General features: G+C 46.1%; 1 protein-coding gene across 3 annotated transcripts in view; it reads left to right on the top strand.

The window, feature by feature from the left end:
- Window positions 1-20,709, top strand: part of LOC127395156 (unconventional myosin-Vb-like) — a 135,496-nt gene that overhangs the window by 26,584 nt on the left and 88,203 nt on the right. For all 3 annotated transcript variants that reach the window (XR_007891738.1, XM_051641627.1, XM_051641628.1), the window contains exons 3-4: window positions 3,119-3,290; window positions 5,009-5,153. Coding sequence is in view for 2 of the 3 variants with exons in the window: in XM_051641627.1 (XP_051497587.1) it covers window positions 3,119-3,290; window positions 5,009-5,153 (317 nt within the window). In the remaining variant the exon portion in view is untranslated. The remainder of the gene's footprint in view (window positions 1-3,118; window positions 3,291-5,008; window positions 5,154-20,709) is intronic.

The following is a 20,709-nucleotide window of genomic DNA, read 5'->3' as shown; positions in this document are numbered from 1 at the left end:
GCAGTTTGTCCCTGCCTCCCAGTGGCCTCAGATGACCCTTGTGGTAGGTTTTTTTACATGCTTTTTTTTCTTCCTTCTCCTGAAAGAAGATAGAAATCTTGGAGAAACCAAGGAGCAAAGCTCAAGCCTTTGTGAGGAACTCATGATAGGTGTGAAAAGTGCTCTAGGCTTTGATTTCAGGGCAGGTTTCCTGAGCAGTGCTAATGGGTGCTCAGCAGAGATGGGTGCCTGGGTGCAATTGGGTGCCCATCTCCTCCACAGCAGCTTCTTCTCACTGCTTGTGGTGCTCAGGCTCCCAAAGGATATCTGCACATATTGCTGAGTGCTGCAACCTCCATCCCTCTTCCAGTACAGAATTGTTTGGTTTTAAAGGACTAGATGATCTTTCGAGGTCCCTTCCAACCCCTAGGATTCTATGATTCTTTAAAGGTCATCAAGTCCAACCATTAACCCAGCGCTGCAAAGTCCACCACTAAAACATGTCCCCTTTTCTGGTTGAGATCTTCAGCAGTTGTAGTACCTGGGAGTTGGAGACTTCTGTTTTTTTTTTTTTTTTCTCTTTAATCTGAATATTTCCCTGGAATATAAAGGGGCTGAGAAGTTCTGCAAGGTCAGGCCTTTTTGTGCAGCTGAGTTTAGGGTTGGAAACATTGGAGTACATGGAGATGAGAGGATTAGTAGATGTTGTAGACAGTAGCTTAATCATAGAATCATTGAATGGTTTGGGTTGGAAAGGACCTTAAAAATCACCTAGATCCAACCCCCTGCATGGGCAGGGACACCTCCCACCAGACCAGGTTGCTCCAAGCCCCATCCAACCTGCCCTTCAACAGTTCCAGGGATGGGGCAGCCACAGCTTCTCTGGGCAACCTGGGCCAGGGTCTCACCACCCTCACAGCAAAGAATTTCCTCCTCATGTCTCACCTCAATCTCCCCTCTGCCAGTTTTAATCCCTTCCCCCTCATCCCATTCCTCCCTGCCCTTGTCCCAAGTCCCTCCCCAGCTTTCCTGGAGCCCCTTCAGGCACTGGAAGGTGCTCTAAGGTCTCCCTGGAGCCTTCTCTTCTCCGGCTGGACACCCCCAACTCTTCTCAGCCTGTCTTCCATAAGAATGAGCATGTTGCTGTCATGGTGAAACGCAGGAACATTTTGGGATTGTGCAAGAGGCTGCCACTTAGTGCAGGAGGTCTCAGAGGCTCCTGTGTGATGCTCTTCCACATGAAACCCTGCCTAGACCCAAGTCAGGTTGGGCTGAAGAGCCTTAGCATGGGCAAGTGGTCCGATGGAGATCCTGTGCATCATGTGTCTTCAGGGGAGCTTTGAAGCTGTTGAAAGCCTTTTGTTCCTGTCAGCCAACATGATTACCTAACTGTTTAGTGCTTCTCTTTTGTTCTTGTGCTTTGAGTGAATTTTCATGGATTTTGTTGTTTCTGGCTGTAGTCTGTATGCAAGGATACTCCTGAATGGAGAGCTGAGTTCTGAATATCACAAGGGATCCCTGGTGGGTTTGCCATCAAGATGGGATCCTGAGTGCAACCTCTTGATTGGGAACATGGAATGGAAGTGTAAAAACCAGCCTGAAGTTGTCAGATGTGCTGGGTGAGCCTGTCCTTTTGAGCTTGGGTCAGCTTTATCACGGGCTGTTTGCAATCCTATGCCAGTGCAGTGGTAGTGGTGCCTTCTTGCTGGCAAACTGAGATTCCTCTCTTCTGCTGGGAGCATCAGCTGAGACACCCCATGAGAAGCCACATCACAGGCAATGATTTGTATTTTCTTTTCCCTCCACTGTAAAGGAAGAAAAAAATGTTTTTTCTGTAGTTGGTGGCTTTGTTGTTCCTTTGGGAAGGAGCCAAAAAATATTTAGCATATGGGCAGCCATATGTTTCCATGGCATAACCTGGCTCTTCTGATGTTGAAGCAGCAGGTTGTGCTTCTCCATGGCCTTCTCTGCCTGAAGGGGTATGAAGTTTGAAGTGTAAAAGTAACATGAGTTAAAAAGGAGTTGAGAAATCCCTCTGATGGGAAGTGTCTGGTCTGCTTTGAAATGGGGCTGCCTTCCAAAGAGCACCAGATGCTTAGATCAGGTGAAGCTTTGGCCTTTTTGTGTGGTACCTGTTGCTACTCGGAGCTGGCTAAAGGCTGTTTGCCCCCAGGCCAGCCAAGGCCTTTATAACCCTGAGAAGGATCTGGGGCTATTGGTGGATGAAAAGCTCTACATGAGTTGGCAACGAGCTCAGAAACCAACTGTGTCCTGGGCTGCATCAAAAGAAGTGTGACCAGTAGGTTAAGGGAGGTGATTCTGCCCCTTGACTCTGCACTCGTGAGATGCCACTTGGAGAACTGTCCAATTCTGGAGCCCTCAACACAGAGAGGACATAGAGCTCTTGGAGTGAGTCCAGAGGAGGCCACAAAGATCATTGGAGGGTTGGAGCACCTCTCCTATGAAGACAGGCTGAGAGAATTTGGGCTGTTCAGCCTGGAGAAGAGAAGGCTCTGAGGGAGACCTCCTAGTGGCCTTCTAGTATCTGAAGGGGCTATAGGAAATCTAGGGAGGGACTTTTCACCAGTGTGTGTAATGATAGGACAAGAGGTTATGGTTTTGAGCTGGAAGAGGATAGATTTAGGTTAGACATTAGGAGGAAATGTTTTAGTATAAGGGTGGTGAGACACTGGAACAGGCTGCCCAGGGAAGCAGTGGCTGCCCCATCCCTGGCAATGTTGAAGGGCAGGTTGGATGGGGCTTGGAGCAACCTGGGCTGGTGGGAGGTGTCCCTGCCCATGCAGGGGGGTTGGATCCAGATGATCTTTAGGGTCCCTTCTAACCCAAACCATTTGATGAAAACAATTTGGTTTCACTCAGGTGCTTGTGGACCATCTGTGTCCCCCAGGACCATCTGTTAGTCAGTTCAAAGCCAGTTACCAAGGGGATGAACTGTCACCTGGTAGTGTGTCATCCACATCCCTACAGCATTAAGCATAAAGGGACTTTCCTTCTGTTTTGAGCAGGACGTAGAAGTATTTTAGAGTATCAAGCTGGAATTATACTTGGTCAACTCCTAAGACGTTACAGGAGCTGTTGGGTTTTGTCTTCTCACGTTCCTCGTGTTGTGTCTCTCCAGCTCTATGAATATCCTGTTGACCCTCAAGGGAATGAGCTGCCTTTCCTGCGCAACCCAGATATCCTGGTGGGAGAGAATGACCTGACAGCCCTGAGCTACCTGCATGAGCCAGCAGTCCTCCACAACCTCAAAGTCAGGTTCCTCGAGTCCAACCATATCTACACATACTGTGGTGAGTGTCCAGGCCCACACATTCAGCTCCTGAACAGCAGTGTTAGAGCATGTCCACAGAGAACCTTGTGGAGACCACAAGCGAAAGGCTGTGGCATGAGAAGGTCTGGGGGCTTTGAGTTTGGGGTGGGTGGGAGACGTGCGTGCACGCGCCAACAAGCTTTAGGTTGCAAAACTAGAGGTGGTTATTGAGGGTTGGTACACAGTGAGCTTCCTGAGCTCGTGGTCCATGTATGAAACTCCTGGTGGGAATGTCTGGTAAGATGGAATAGTAGATTTAGGTGAGACATTAGGAAGAAATTCTTGGCTGTGAGGGTGGTGAGACCCTGGCCCAGGTTGGCCAGAGAAGCTGTGGCTGCCCCATCCCTGGCAGTGTTGAAGGGCAGGTTGGATGGGGCTTGGAGCAACCTGGTCTGGTGGGAGGTGTCCTTGCCCATGCAGGGGGGTTGGAACTAGGTGGTCTTTAAGGTCTCCCTAGAGCCTTCTCTTCTCCAGGCTGAACAATGCCAGTTCTCTAAACCTGTCTTTATAGGAGAGGTGCTTCAGCCCTCAGATGATCTTTGTGGCCTCTTCTGGACTCTCTCCAACAGCTCCATGTCCTTCCTGTGTTGGGGACCCCAGCCCTGCAGGGGGGTCTCAGCAGAGCAGAGGGGACAATCCACTCCCTGGCCCTGCTGGCCATGCTGCTGGGGATGCAGCCCAGGACACGGGTGGGTTCTGGGCACCCTTCAGCTCAGTGTGCACAGATGTGTTTTTGGTGACCAAGGGAAAAAGGTTTGTGACCCTAAAAGAGCCAAGGTGCAAAGAGAGAGGAGCAGGGCACTGTGAGCTGAAGCTGTTGGGTTAATGTCCTGTGGAGGTGATGTAACAGAACTTTGCTTTTTGTTGTGGCTTAAATCTCTCATCCTGGTGTTTGCTTCAGGCTGAGACTTCCTGGGCTTTGCTGTCATTTGTGTGCCTGAGCCCTGACTCAGTGGCTCAGCACCTGCTCCCATGTGCTCTTGGAGCTCCTTCATACAACAATTTAAACCTCAAAACCTGAAGGTGCTTTGGAGGTGGGACTTGTGAGTGCCTCAGTTCTACAGGGTGCAGATCAGCTCCCTCCAACCCATGGTAGCAGCATGCTTGGTTTGGCCTCTCATCAATTCCTTGGGCTCACTGCCTCCTCCAGGTAGGCACCACATTCCTAGAGCTGGAGAGGAAAGAGACTTGAAAACTTTAATGCAGGCTCTGGCATTCCTTTCCTGTGATTTATGCATTTCATTTTGGATTTGAGCACTTTCTTTGTTATGAGCTTTTACTAAGAATTTAAGCCAAGAGGAAAATCTGGGATATTTGTTTGAGTCTAGTGGAGCTTTGGTTGCATTGGAATTACTTTTCTGAAGGCTCAGGCACTGTTTAGCTTTCCTCAGTCTTTCTGCAAAGTCTGGCTTCATGCAATGAAGATGATGATATATTTGCTTTTCTCACCACTTTTCATGCACCTCCTTTTTAGTTGTACTGGAGCTTATAGCTTTGCTATCAAAGCATAACACTTGGAAAGAGATGCTGAGATAAGAATCTGGAGTCCTTCCCTGTTCCCTTCTCATCCTTTTTTTTTATTTCCTCCAAGCATTATATTTAAAAAAAACTGATTTGAAACAACTAACCAAAGCCCTGAAGGGCTTGAAGTATTAACTCTCTGTTTGGTTTGTAACATAGCTGTTTCTCTTTTCTAAGGTATTGTGCTTGTTGCCATCAATCCGTATGAGCAGCTGCCAATCTATGAGCAAGATGTCATCTATGCCTACAGTGGCCAGAACATGGGGGACATGGATCCTCACATCTTTGCAGTGGCAGAGGAGGCCTACAAGCAGATGGCCAGGTAAGTGGGGCTCAGTCAACAGGGTCAGATCAAAACTGGGCAATTATCCAATTAAATGTTGCAAACATACAGATAAAGTGAGGTGGGGGTTTTCTGTCATGTTTTTATGTCCCCAAGTTGGTATGGGATCTCCTTATCATGGTGGCTGTCTTAACCTGTGGGTGCTGTAGCTCCCATCTGGGAGATGGAAGACCTGGTTCCTGCAGCTTCACACTGAAATCTCTTGGAGGTCAAATATTTCCAATTCTTCTTACCAACCTGACCCTATTATTGGCTGCCAAGACTGCTGGGTGGGCTCGGGGATTTCTGTGGTCTTGAGGAACTCATGAATTTGGTGCATCTGGGATTTAGAATAGTGTGAGGGTGGTGAGACCCTGGCCCAGGTTGCCCAGAGAAGCTGTGGCTGCCCCATCCCTGGCAGTGTTGAAGGGCCGGTTGGATGGGGCTTGGAGCAACCTGGTCTGGTGGGAGGTGTCCCTGCCCATGCAGGGGGTTGGAACTGGATGACCTTTAAGGCCCTTTCCAGCCCAAATGATTCTGTGATTCTCTGATCCTTCTCCTTTTGCTGCTTGGATGAGTTTCCTGGAAGCAGTTCAAACCACTCTGCAAATGTCATGTTTAATAACTTGGAGGAAACCACATTTCACATAATTTGGTGAGATAATCAGACTAAACCCAGAAGCTAATGTTAGTTGTCTTAATGGAGACACTGTGATTTTGAGGTAGGAGGATACTGGAGGATATTTGGAGATAATTATGGGTCCTTCGAAGCAGTGTCTTCACCAGGTGGAGGTGGTATGAGTTTTACTTCTGTGTTTGTTGTGTTGCTGAGGACAGATTAAGGCTTTTTTTCTTACCAGAGAAGCCATCATCTAAAAGAGAATTTGAGGTGAAGCTGAAAGTTGTTGCACTGGGGATCATTCTATCAGTTGTCTGGACTTACACACTGTGTGCAGATTTACCTGTAGACTAGCTGTGATTTTTACACAGCTCTGACTTTTAATAGCAGCTGTGGATGGAGATTAACTGGGTTGTACCCACGGTGACTCCAGCCTGCAAGTTGAGACCTCCTGCAAGTGCTTGTACTTTGGCCAAAACAGTGTTGGGAAGGGTTTGGACATCTGAGGAACTGTCTGGAGAAAGAAGAAGGCTGAGGACTGTGTCCTTGTTACATGAATCCAGGCTGAGGAGCAAGCTTCATGGTTCTTTGTAGAAGATGCTGAGGTTTTGCTGACCAACATGGATGGGACCCATGGATTCCTGCACACATCTAAAATATGAGGCAACTTCTTGCTTTTCTGCTGGGGAAGACTTAGTTCTCCATATCCTGGCATAATTTCTGCAGGCAGTGGGCTAACAGACAGCTCTAGCCAGAGATGCTGGGCTCTCTGCTCTCCTCCTTATCAAAGTAAATCTCCTTTTGACAGTTGTAATTGATAACTGCTCTTTCTGGATGGTTAGGAGTGCTCAGGTTGCAAGGGGACATGGAAATAACCACCTTCAAAGCTCTTAAACAAGACACTCACTGTTCAGCTCTGCTCTGGTGCTTCTGTCTCAGGCTGGTATCCCAGTAATTGGAGGCTTGGGGACAAAAGAGGGATTCAAATGGGGCTGAGGACAAATTGTAAAGTGAAGTGTAGGAATCTGCCTGGTTATTTGAAATGTGTCTTGAAGTGTAGCACAGTGTTTTAAAACTGAAAGCTTCTGGGTGGATGTTGTGTCCTCTGCAGTCTGATCTGGAGTTTTCCCTCTGCAGGGACAGTGGTAGAGCTGCTGGAGCTGCTCTCATGAGTGATGGATGTAGTATGTTGGACAGGACTTCTTTTTGCTTTTTTTAACGGAGTTACTGACTCTGTCAGGTGTCTCCTGTCCACAGGCTGGATGGATGGGCCAAGGCCAATTGTGTGAGGTTCACCAAGGCCAAGTGCTGGATCTTGCACTTGGGTCACAACAACCCCAGGCAACGCTCCAGGTTTGGAGAAGAGTGGCTGGAAAGTGCCCAGAGGAAAAGGACCTGGAGGAGTTGGTTGAGAGCAGATGAATATGAGCCAGGGTGTGCCCGGGAGGCCAAGAAGGCCACCAGCATCCTGGCTTGTGTCAGCACTGGGGTGGCCAGCAGGAGCAGGGCAGGGATGGTCCCCCTGTGCTGGGCCCTGGGGAGGGGGCACCTGGAATCCTGGGGTCAGATCTGGGCCCCTCAGGACAAGAAGAAGATGGAGGGGCTGGAGCTTGTCCAGAGAAGGGCAAGGGAGCTGGGGAAGGGGCTGGAGCACAAGTGTGAGGAGGAGCAGCTGAGGGAGCTGGGGGTGTCCAGCCTGGAGCAAAGGAGGCTGAGGGTGTGAGAAACGTCTGTCGCGCCAATGAGCAGGCCCACACAGATCCTTCAGCGAAGCACAGTTTATTTACATTCTTGCAAGAATGGGTGACCTAAGCAAGTAGGCACACCCATAGCAAGGTGAATAACGGTTTATATTCCCTATTCCCGACGCAAAGTTCCCTCCCCTGTTTCCCCACTGGCTGGGTACTCCAGGGTTTACAGCCCATCCGACGCTTCAAATTATCCTATAAGTTTCCCGACCCTGTTTACACATTCCATTCTAGCAGGTTACTTTTTACCTTTTAAGGTCAAATTTTGACCTTTCTTGCCCCCTTGGCTGTCTTCCCAATTAACAATCTACTGGTGTCATCCTGCTCCTAGGAGCAACATAGAAGTGGCTTTGTTTGGTCTTATCTTGGGCCATAAATCCTTCTTCCTCAGATGGAGCCCAATCCACTCCCTCAGTTTCTTGGGCTGTAAACCACTCCCAGTGTTCTTGGAATGTGCAGATATCTCACTTATCTCAAACAAACTATTATATTCCTAACACTAGGATATATATATATATATATATATATAAAAAAAAAACAAACCTGACACTATGTTTCTAACACTAGAATGCAAAATCACTACATTTAATTTCTAACAATTCCCCCTTCTTTTATTTACCCTACTGTTGCTTTTTGCATTATCTCAAGTTGTTCTGTAAGATGCCTCTAGTTCGGACAACATGATTTCACATCTCTCTTCAGGGGAGAGACAGTCTGGATTTTGCTCATCTAATAATGATAGCATTGTCTCAGCGTATGAAGGTGGCTGTAGAGACATTTGCTTTGATAAAGCAGTTTCAATGAGACGTTGAACAAGACCTCGTACGCATGGGATTATGCAGCATCCTATTGCAATCAATACTCCTGTCATTATAATTAAGGATGTTAAAATGGAAATTATCATCCCCTTCCATTTCCCAAACCAGGACTCTAACCATCCAGTGGGCGAGCTATCTATTCCCAAATTTTCTGCTAATTCATCTGCCAGAGTAGTGAGTCCTTGCAGTGCCTTAGTTATTGTACCATCAGGGGCAGTATTATTTGGAATAAAAGTCAGTGGTTCCAGTTCAGGACAAGGCTGTGAAGGTGATGGTGGTTCATCTGGAAGAAGCTATTTGGAGAATAGTAAACAAGCATCTCCTTACTAATCAAAATGAGTAGATTTTGATCACCACAACAGCAACCTATTAGTTACTGATTAGAAAATGTGTCCCCTGTTCCTGAGGTGGCACTGAGAAAATCCATATGCTGCACATCTCACTCTCATTTCTAGAAATTAGGTTTTCATGTTTCTCTCACCTTCTTTTCAGAACCCTTTATTAAAAATCCACCAACTAACTGGGCAAAGACAAAGGTGATTTCTAGCATCTCCTGCTGAGCAGGCCACACTGGCCTCGTTCATGTCTGATTTCTTCTGCTTGAGATGTGCTGCCTAACTAAGAAGGTCTTGACAAATACCTGCTTCAGCTGGGAGCAGAACAACTTTCCTGTAGGTGGCATGTGAAGTGAGCAGATTGTCCTCTTCAGAACTAGGCTTTTATTGACAACTAACTCCCCCATAAAATGGTGTGGAAAAGGAACTGGAGCAGAAAACCAAGTATCATCACTGTTAGAAATGAAATGTAGTGTTGATTTTGCATTCTAGTGTTAGAAACATAGTGTTGGGTTTGGTTCACGTATATATATATATATATTTTAGTGTTAGGAATATATAGTTTGTTTGAGCACATTATATATATACTTTAGTGTTAGGAATATAATAGTTTGCTTGAGATAAGTGAGATATCTGCACATTCCAATTATATCAAGAGTGGTTTACGGCCCAAGAAACTGAGGGACTTAATTGGGCTCCATCTGGGGGATCTGAACATGGAGAAGGATTTATGGCCCAAGATAAGGCCGAACAAAGCCACTTCTATGTTGCTCCTAGGAGCAGGATGGCACCAGCAGGTATAGATCATCTTGTTAATTGGGAAGACAGCCAAGGGGGCTTGTTTCTCACAATCACCATTTTTTTCAGCTGCTGTTTGTCTTCCCTGTGAAGAGCTTTCTTTGCCTGCAGTAAATCTTATCAAGATTAATCACTTCTGCTACATGCAAGGCTCCTCAGGCTTCAGTGGCACCCATCAGGTCCCTACTAATGGCACTCCTGCTTTGTTCAGGCTCTTGCTACAGAAGAGGAAGGCCCTAGAGCAAGTTACTGGCCAGGAGGACCAAAAAAAGAGGCTTTGTTTATTCATCCAGCAGAGATAATGGTGGACAAGTCAGATAATTTCTGTTGAGAGCCACCTAAAGATGTGGGTTTTCTTTATTTTTCTTCTTTTGACCACTTTATGATTGTGTTGCATTTTTTGACTGCTGTCCCAAAGCACATCTGTCTAAAAATACTGAGCTTTAAGGAAATACTCTTAGTACCTGGTGAGTGGTTACTGTGCTGCTGCAAAAAATAGATTAAAGGTCTGTAGATACAGCAGAGACTCATGACCCCAGAGAGGAGCCATCAAACTTGATTGGGTCTGAAAAACAGTGGATGGAGGAGAAACAGAGTGTCTGACCGATATCTAGGCAGCTGTGAAAAATGGTATTTGCCCTCAGGTTGCAAAGAGAAACCCATTTATGGTCAACAAGGTTCTCTAAAAGAGCTCATTTGTTGTGTTTTTCACAGAAACAGCTTGTCTGTCTCCTACGTTCGTTGAGGTTTTTTTTCGAGATGTTTGGGTGTGTCTGACCACTCTCAGTGTGGAGAAGAGGCATGGGTGAAGGGAACTGTAGAATGGAGTGGTTGCCAGATATGTAGTAGAAGGGAGGAAAATTACAAATCAGTACACTGAAAAATAAAATGAGCTGAAACAGTGTTTGCTGTATAATTCATTAACTTAAAACTGATAGGAAACACATTGAATTTGTGGTTATGAAGGGTGCATTTATTCTGTCTTGTAATCTTCCCTGTTGCTTGGATCTGAGTGACTGGTGTGAAAGAGGAGGTGAATAGTAGTAGTTGGATTGCATTTGAGGATTGCCAGGCATGAAGTTATAGAATCATAGGGATTGGAATGGACCTCTGGAGATCATCAAGTCCAACCCCCTGCTGCAGCAGGAACACCCAGGGCAGGTCACACAGGAATGTGTCCAGATGGGTCTGGAAAGTCTCCAGAGAAGGAGACTCCACAGCTTCTCTGGGCAGCCTGTCCCAGGGCTCTGTCACCCTCACAGGAAAGAGGTTTCTCCTCCTGTTGAGGTGGAGCTTCCTGTGTTGTCACTTGGTGCCGTTTCCCCTCGTCCTGTCACAGGCACCACTGAACAGAGACTGGCCCATTCTTGACACCCACCCTGCAGAGATTGATAGACATTCATCAGGTCCCCTCTCAGCCTTCTCCTCTCCAGACTGGACAGCCCCAGGTCTCTCAGCCTTTCCTCATCAGGCAGATGTTCCAGTCCCTTCATCATCCTTGTAGCCTCCCTTGGACTCTTCCCAGCAAATCCCTGTCCCTCTGCAACTGGGGAGCCCAGAACTGGACACAATCCTCCAGATGTGGTCTCACCAGGGCAGAGCAGAGGGGGAGGAGAACCTCCCTTGACCTGCTGGCCACACTGGTCTTAGAGCATCCCAGGATACTGTTGGCTCTCTTGTCACAAGGGCACATTGCTGTCCCATGTGTGAGAAACGTTTGTCGCGCCAATGAGCAGGCCCACACAGATCCTTCAGCGAAGCACAGTTTATTTACATTCTTGCAAGAATGGGTGACCTAAGCAAGTAGGCACACCCATAGCAAGGTGAATAACGGTTTATATTCCCTATTCCCGACGCAAAGTTCCCTCCCCTGTTTCCCCACTGGCTGGGTACTCCAGGGTTTACAGCCCATCCGACGCTTCAAATTATCCTATAAGTTTCCCGACCCTGTTTACACATTCCATTCTAGCAGGTTACTTTTTACCTTTTAAGGTCAAATTTTGACCTTTCTTGCCCCCTTGGCTGCCTTCCCAATTAACAATCTACTGGTGTCATCCTGCCCTGAAGAGCAGCATAGAAGTGGCTTTGTTTGGCCTTATCTTGGGCCATAAATCCTTCTCCATGTTCAGATCCCCCAGATGGAGCCCAATTAAGTCCCTCAGTTTCTTGGGCCGTAAACCACTCTTGATATAATTGGAATGTGCAGATATCTCACTTATCTCAAGCAAACTATTATATTCCTAACACTAAAATATATATATGTGCTCAAACAAACTATATGTTCCTAACACTAGAATATATATATATGTGAACCAAACCAACACTACGTTTCTAACACTAGAATGCAAAATCAACACTACATTTCATTTCTAACAATTCCCCCTTCTTTTATTTACCCTACTGTTGCTTTTTGCATTATCTCAGGTTGTTTTTGTAAGATGCCTCTAGTTCAGACAACATGATTTCACATCTTTCTTCTAGATTTTGCTCATCTAATAATAACATTGTGTCAGCGTATAAAGGTGGCTTTAGAGGCATTTGCTTTGATAAAACAGTTTCAATGAGACATTAAACAAGGCCTTATACAACATCCTATTGCATTATAATTAAGAATGTTAAATGGAAATTATCATCCCCTTCCATTTCCCAAACCAGGACTCTAACCATCCAGTGGGCGAGCTATCTATTCCCAAATTTTCTGCTAATTCATCTGCCAGAGTAGTGAGTCCTTGCAATGCCTTAGTTATTGTACCATCAGGGGCAGTATTATTTGGAATAAAAGTACAGCACTTATTCCCCAGCATTACACATACACCCCCCTTTTCTGCCAGTATCATGTCTAATGCTATTCTATTTTCCCATGCCATCCTGCTGGTGGCATCCAGTTGTTCTGCAATTCCTTTGACTGCATCCCTCGTATCCACATTTTTGTTGACTGTTACCCACCAGAACAGGAAGGACTCAAATCCTGCAGCTATCTGATTTCTAGCTTTGTGTTCATCAGGAACTCCCCTAGGAATCCCAATAACATCAATATAAATCTTATCATCAAATGATATCCCTAGACCTCTTTTTATTCTCTCTATCTCAACATGAGGCTCTTTTACATATGCCAGGGTGAATGGAATGGCCAATCGAATAAGAGCACACGTACCCTTCCAATTGTAAGGGAGCACAGACCTTAGAATTTTTCCTCCACAATACCACCACAGATCTGCCCTGGGGACACTCATAGCTGAGTAGCTTCCTGCTTTGTCACCAGTCACATTCAGTGACTCAATACACTTCTCCAAAGCTCCGAGATACCTGGCAGCATTCACATCTTGTCGTGAGAGACAAGCTGCATGGTTACCGGGCACTACAGAGAAAGCAGGAGGCACACTGAGGTCTTTGATCTATACAGCAGGAAAAAGCAGCGATAGAGACTTGCAAGCCTCATCACCCCATGCAGTTGTGTCTTGATATAAAGCAATCATGCATTTCATTCCCTGTGGGTCTTTGCTCCACCCCAATGGAAAAGGAACTATCTGTGCCATAGGCCTCCCTGAGGCACAAGCATACACTGTATATTTGACCCATTCTACCCAGGCATTTGTCTCTCCATATCCAGTTTAAATTTAAAGGGTTTGCTTTATATCCCTGACCTCTGTCAAGGTTACTACTTTTGGATCCACAGACAACAACTCACTATTATGATGATCCCCCTCATTTTCACTAAAAGGTTCTCTTCTCCTTTTATGCCCACAGAACCGATGTTTTTCCACACAACAGATAAACATTAACCCAATAACTGCAGTAACCAGAATTACTACAAACTCTACTTCATCAGTTAGCATGGATCAATTCTAGTGCTTCTTCAGTTTAAGGCACAAGGGGTTTTCAGCTGGGTAGGCCTGCCACTGTTCCTTCTCAGGTGGAGCCTCTACTGGTCCTCTGAGTCGGGTATAATGAGTCCACCCTTTCTCAGCTGTCCGGACGGCAGTCTCTGTAGTCAACAGAACTTGAAGTGGTCCTTCCCAGGTTGGTTGGAGTTTGGCTTCTTTCCAAGATTTAACCAGGACCCAGTCTCCAGGCTGGCATCAATGCACTGCAGATTCCAAGGGCGGAGTCTGCGCCAAGAACCCTTGGTGCCTAAGGAAGGACAAAGAAGACCACAACCCGAGTATACAGTTCTTCAGAAAAACATCTTTAGTTTCAAACTGTGGAAGTCCATCACTTTTGCCTAAATATGGTAGTCCAAACAACATTTCATAAGGTGACACCCTTATGTCTTTGACACTTAGTCCAAGGCAATTTAGTTTACCCAGGCTGTTCATTAACTCCTGCAACACTTTGGAGGTAAAGTGACTTCCCTGATCTGAATCAATATTTTCCACTATCCCATATCTGGGAATAATCTGTTCCAGGATTACCCTTGCCACTGTTGCTGCAGTAGCCGTATTGAGAGGAAATGCTTCTACCCACCCTGTTAGATGATCTGCTAGAACCAGTAAATATTTAGCTCTGCCTATCTTTGGTACTTGAATACTCTGAAAAGGTCTTAAAGCTAGAGCTCGTCCCCCTGTTGCTTGCCTTTTTAGCACCTTTTTGTTGATCTTTCTACAAACCATACATCCTTCACAAATTTGCTTAGCTATTGTATAAATTCCAATGCACCCATATTTTCGTAGCACCAGGTCACACATGGCTTGTGTTCCCCAATGGCTACCTTGATGCAGAACAGCTAATATTTCCCTCATGGTTTGTTTATTTAACATTTCTCTACCATCTGGGAGTAACCATTTTCCATTCTGTTTTGTTGCCCCCAGTTTCTTAATTGCCTCTTTTTCTTTTTAGCTGGCACCTCAGGAATGAGACAATTCATTGTTATTACTTCTGATTGCATGGCTGCTTCTCGAGCAGTTTCATCTGCCAGCCTGTTCCCTCTAGCTTGTGGTGAGTTTCCTTTCTGATGCCCATTAACATGCACTACTGCTACTTCTTCTGGCAGCATCAAATTTTGCAGCACTTGCTGAATAAGTTCTCCATGGGCCAACTCCTTCCCTTTACTGTTTACCAGTCCTCGCTCCTCCCAGATTTTCCCAAAGGTATGCACTACTCCGAAGGCATATCTGGAATCAGTGTAAATTGTTCCTTCCTTGCCTTCTAGCATCAGTAGTGCTTGGTTGAGAGCATATAACTCACATGTTTGGGCTGACCATCCATTAGGTAACCGCCCCATTTCTTTGACTTCACTGCTTACCCCTTCTACAATAGCATATCCATTGTGCCGCTTTCCCTGAATTACTCTTGAAGATCCATCTGTGAACAGCTGAAGTCCTGCATGCAAAGGTATATCCTTAAGATCTGGTCGGACCTTGGTTTGGTATTTTATTAGGTCCAAGCAACTATGTTCTAACTCTAAGTTTTCATTATCACCTTTCCATAAAAAGGAGGCAGGATTTACTTGATGTGGTGTGCTTACACTTAATTTCTCCCCAAAAGTTAAATTCTTGCTTTCTTCTACCAAAAGAGCAGTTGCTGTCACTGTCTGCACACACTCTGGCAAACCCCGGGATACTGGATCTAAAAGTTTAGCCAGATAAGCCACCGGCTGTTGCTCCCCCTCCATTCTTGGGTGAGAACTCCCAGAGCTGCTCCACAGGCAGCAATATTGTCCAGGGAAGTGACAGATTTACAACTCCCTGAATCCTTTCAGGGCTAATTCTCCGCTTTCCTCCTGAAATAAGGTGTCCCAAATATTTAACCTCTTCCTCCACATATTGGAGTTTTGTCTTTGAGACCCGTAGGCCCTGTTTACCCAAAAAAAAATAATTAAAAGTGAATCTGTGGCTTGTTTTATTTCTTGCCGTTCCCTTATCTATTCCAGCCTCATCTTGTTCTGTTAACACATTCATAGCAATAACCATACATTCTGAGTGAGTTCTAATTTGCAAGCCCAATTGTATAATCATGTCCCTGCCCAATAGGTTACCCCCTGCCTCGGGAACATACAGCAACTGTCCCTGGGCTTTTCTATTCCCAATTTTAAGCCTTGTAGGTTCAAATGTAGAAACTCCAAACTTTTCTCCCTCTATTCCTGCAACAAACACTAGTTGACAGGTTAACTTTAGCCCAGGAGGAACATAGTTTAAAGAAGTTCTGCTCGCTCCTGTATCCACCAAGAAGATTACCTCTTCTTCCTGGGGTCCCACCTTTATATTTATCAAGGGCTCTGGGTGGGACTGAGAGAACCCCTGAGTTTCAAGATGCATCATTGACATCACCCTCCCTTCTCTCTTCAAGTCTGGGCACTGCTTTTTAAAATGTCCCAGCTTGCCACAGTTATAACATCCAGCTGAAGGGAGGTTACCAGACAATCTTTGTCCTGATAATTTCCTACTTCGTTCTGCACTTCTCGCTCTCATTCTCCGTTCTCTCTTTCCTCGGCTCCGTTTCCACTCTCTCTCTCTCTCTCTTGCACTATGGGTTCGAGTCTCTGCTTCACAACCTGGTCCATTGTACAAACCATCATTTTAACCTTCTGTTTCTGTTTCGCTTTCTCCTGATTCACATACACGTTCTGCATCTTCTTTTGAATGTCTGGCCATGCCTTAGTAACAAAATGTACTTTTAACAAACCCTGGGTCACCGGATCCTCAGGGTTCATGCCCGAATATTTCCTCATCTGATCCCGTAACCTTTGTAAAAAATCTGATGGGGACTCATCCTTCCCTTGCTGGAGTTCAAATGCCTTAATAAAATTTTGGGATCTCGGGCAGCCTCTTTAATTCCCTGTATTATTAGTTCTCTCAGGTCTTTCATATTATTCCGGTGTACAGGGTTATTATTATCCCAATTGGGATCCACATTGGGGAATTTCTGCTCTGCGGGAACTACCCCTTGCCTGGGGGGGGTTTCTCCTTTCCCATTCTTGCAGAGCCGCCCGTCTAATCATTCCCCGTTCTTCTCCACTAAACAGAATATTCATGATGGACATTAATTCTGTTCAGGAGTAATAATTAGGACCCAAAAATTGATCTAATTGTTCAGATAAGCCGACAGGGTCCTCAATAAATGATTTCATTTCCTTTTTAAAGTTCCGCACCTCAGTGCTTGTCAGCGGGGCACTGACACATCCCACCTGTCCGGGACCAAGAGGTACTTCCCGGAGGGGAAACAGCTTCCACCGAGCCTGCCTGTCAGTGGTTGCCCCCTTGTATGGGAAAATTCTCCAAATCTCTTTTACATTGTTCCAATTTTCTTCTCAATTTTGGAAAGTTTGTCAAAGGGGAAGCACTCGCAGCACTTGCAGCTTCCTTGTAAGTGCTGTCACAGTGCTCAGGGTGCTGTAAAGGGGGAGAGGAATTCACAGGAGTGTGTGAAGTAGAGGAATGATTTACAACACTCTCCTGGAGCTCAGGGTCGTGAGGAGGTGGAGGAGGGTTAACAGGACGGTCCTGGGGACGCTCTGTAATCCAGCACAGAGCATACTCACACTCCTCCAAAGAAAAAGGAATTTTTGCATTCACATAGAAATGCAAATCCTGGCACAGCCAGCTATTATCCGACCCATACTTTGGCCTAAATACATGCCGCCCCCGTATGGGTTCCCATGTCCAGATAAACACACAATAGTTTATCATCTTCTTCTTATCCTTCCCTTTGGTACCTGACATGTCTTCCCAGTACTTCCCAGTACTGCAGCATCCTCCCTAAAGGACTGTCTGGAGGAATTGCTCCCGAGGATATTCCCTTATCCTCCCTAGGCCTAGCGCTTTTCTTTCATTCCCGAGACTCTCCTTGCACTCTTTTGCTCTCGCTTCGTCCTTCTCCGGCTGTTTTCCTCGCGGAAGAACAGAACCGCGAAGTTGGACTCCGCACTCGCTTCGTACCAATGTACGTCTCGCTCACACACACACACGAGTCTCAAACCACCAGGGTGATACTTAACAGTCAGTTTTCTCACCCCGGCCCCGACCACCAAAGCAATACTTAACGGTCAATTTTCTCACCTTGGTCCGTGCACAGAGTCTGCCTGGTCGATATCAGGGCGCCTACTTTCCTTTATCCATTATTTCCCCCTCTGTGGATCGTGGGATCTGTTTATAACCAGTCTCGGGTCTTGGTCGGTCTCCCTGGAGCCAGCGCCGCCGATCCACGGAACCGTTGAACTCAACGGGGTGCACCTTTCCGTTCTTCGGAGACGACAGCTCCCTGGATGATGACTTCAGCTCCCAGACGAGCCCCCAAAATTTGTGAGAAACGTCTGTCGTGCCAATGAGCAGGCCCACACAGATCCTTCAGCGAAGCACAGTTTATTTACATTCTTGCAAGAATGGGTGACCTAAGCAAGTAGGCACACCCATAGCAAGGTGAATAACGGTTTATATTCCCTATTCCCGACGCAAAGTTCCCTCCCCTGTTTCCCCACTGGCTGGGTACTCCAGGGTTTACAGCCTATCCGACGCTTCAAATTATCCTATAAGTTTCCCGCCCCTGTTTACACATTCCATTCTAGCAGGTTACTTTTTACCTTTTAAGGTCAAATTTTGACCTTTCTTGCCCCCTTGGCTGTCTTCCCAATTAACAAGATGATCTATACCTGCTGGTGCCATCCTGCTCCTAGGAGCAACATAGAAGTGGCTTTGTTCGGTCTTATCTTGGGCCATAAATCCTTCTCCATGTTCAGATCCCCCAGATGGAGCCCAATTAAGTCCCTCAGTTTCTTGGGCTGTAAACCACTCTTCGTGTAATTGGAATGTGCAGATATCTCACTTATCTCAAGCAAACTATTATATTCCTAACACTAATATATATATATATATGTGTGTGTGCTCAAACCCAGCACTACATTTCTAACACTACAATGCAAAATCAACACTACATTTCATTTCTAACAAAAGTAATACATAAAAATATATCTAATTATTATAAACACACAATATGTTATATAAAATATATAAAATGCATAATATATGTAATAAAAATATATGTATGTATATTTTAGCTTTTTTAGTGGCCCAGAGCACACTGGGGATTGGAGTGGAGGTGATTGCATGGAACTGAATAGATGGCAAGGAAAATGGCATAAAATCTCAAGTTAAATGAGAAAAGTTGGAGGCAGAAAGATTTTTAGTTTTCTGGGCTTCTAATGTACCATTCCCTTGTAGAGACAAGGTGCCAGGGAAGAACTTCAGCCATTTGGTGGTGTCCAAATGTTAGTGAAGGTGTCCTGGGCTTTCTTGCCTGTCTAGAGCTGGTGGTGTCTATGAGATGGCACTGGAGGCATCTTCATGGGTAGGTGTGAAAGTCATTTGGATCTTGTGTCTGGTGGTGTCTTGTCATCAGGAAATGCCAATTTAAAAGAAAAAAAAAAATAAAGGGGGGGAGGGAAGAAGGAAAAAAAGCTCTGGGTGGGCTGGGCAAGAGGCTGTAGAAGGTACATAACGTCTGCTGGTCCATTTTTTGGGACAAAGTATTTCACAAAGCATCTGGTCACTTACCATGATGAGGGCATGTTTTAAGACTCGGGTTTAGGTGAAAGGCTCTCCTGATGAGGATGCTTTGCAGTGAGCTTCTTTGCATGTAAAACAGCTTCACAAAGGGCATATGATTAAAATTCATATGTGGGAGCCTCAGATTTTTCCAGTGACCAGCTCTTTAGAAGCTCTCTGTGCAGCCAGTGTGAGACTGAGCTCACTTGGTTCATTGGAACAATATTGTTTGAGGCAAAATACACAGCGTGGAGTTAATTTGCTCCAGGTGCTGCTGGAGTTGGTGGAATCAAGTGCCAGGATGGTGGAAGGGTGGATTGTTTAGTGATTGTTAATAGGTGAGGCTGTGGGGTTTGAAGCAGTTTGGGACACACTATCTCAGCTGCATTGCTCAATCTCCTCCTCTGGTCTTGCTCTCCATCCTCCTGATGATACCTGGTGAGGTGCATTGGTGGTTGGTGCTTTTTTACACCTTTGGGTGCTGCAGAAGGCATCTGCAGACCTAAACGTGGACTAGAAGCTTTGAGGGAACATCCAGGATCCCTTGGAGAGGCAGCACAGCCCCCGGGGGCCTGGCTGATTGCTTCTTGCTTTTCTTATAGAGGAACAAAAGATCCCTTGTGTTTCCAAGTCCCAGTGGTGGCTCAGGTTTCCTTGTGTGCCATCCCTCTGGATAGAAGCCTGGAGTTTAGCAAAAATTCCCTTTGACACTTGAGTTCTGCTGAAGTCAGCCCAACCAGCAGCTTTCCACACAGGACCATGGGTTGTTTCTCATTTCTCACCCTGAGTTATGTTCCTCTTGATAGCTGTTCCATCAGTTGTTGACAGCTTCATGGAGGTGACCGAAGTTCTCACAGTGCCAGTGCAACACCAGCTTCCCAATCCCAGCCTTTAGGGCCTGTAGTTAGTGGTTAGATGTTTTCCTTCATGTTAGCAGCTCCAGTTTTCTTCTCCTCAGCTATCACTGGCCACCTCTGCTTGTTGGTGCAGTCACTGTGTTGTCTCTAGATGCTGAGCTGAGTTTATTAGGAGTGTATTAGCTCATTAGTGTGCTAAAGTAGTGAATATATTTGGGTGGCTTTTCTTTGGCTTCTGTCTTGTCCTTGTGTGCCACTTAGGTTCACTGTGGGCACAAGCCAGGATGTCCTGGTTTGAGCCAGGATGAAGCCAGTTTTTCTTTTGCTGATTCCTTTTTTCATTTCAGTGAGCTTTCTTCAACTAGCAACTGCGTGTTCTGCTAGGTTGATAAGACACTGGAATGTTTTTGTAATTGCTGGGCCCTCAAGGTCGTGCCTTTGCTCTGCCAGCTCAGACACTGCGGGGGGATCTGTGGCCCCCCCGTGGGAGGCTGGGTTAGACGAACAGCAAAACTGGCCAGAGATATTCCATCCCATATATCTACGTAGGCTCGGGGGAAGGTCGGAGATGACAGAAGAAAACTTCCTTCCTTCCTGCTTCTCTCTCTCGCCGCTTCGCTTCGCCTCTCTGTCTGCCTTCCTTCTTCTCTCTCTCTCTTTTGTTCGTGGCCGGCGTCTGGGAAAACACCACCTGCCCATCATCGTCGACCTCAAGCCCTCCTGACCCTCGTAACTCTCTGCCTTTCTCCAGGAGCAGCTTCGGGATTCCTCGGGATTGTCTCGTCTGAGGGGAGTGCTGGGGGAGTTGCTGGGGGTGGGGGGAGGCGAGAGGCTTCTACCCACACCTTTGTATAATCACATATATATATATATATATATATATATATATATCCTCTCATATCACA

Source organism: Apus apus, chromosome W (genome assembly GCF_020740795.1).
Source record: "Apus apus isolate bApuApu2 chromosome W, bApuApu2.pri.cur, whole genome shotgun sequence".
NCBI lineage: Eukaryota > Metazoa > Chordata > Aves > Apodiformes > Apodidae > Apus > Apus apus.
The sequence above is the reverse complement of the archived record's forward strand: the minus strand, read 5'-3'. Positions and strand labels throughout refer to the sequence as shown.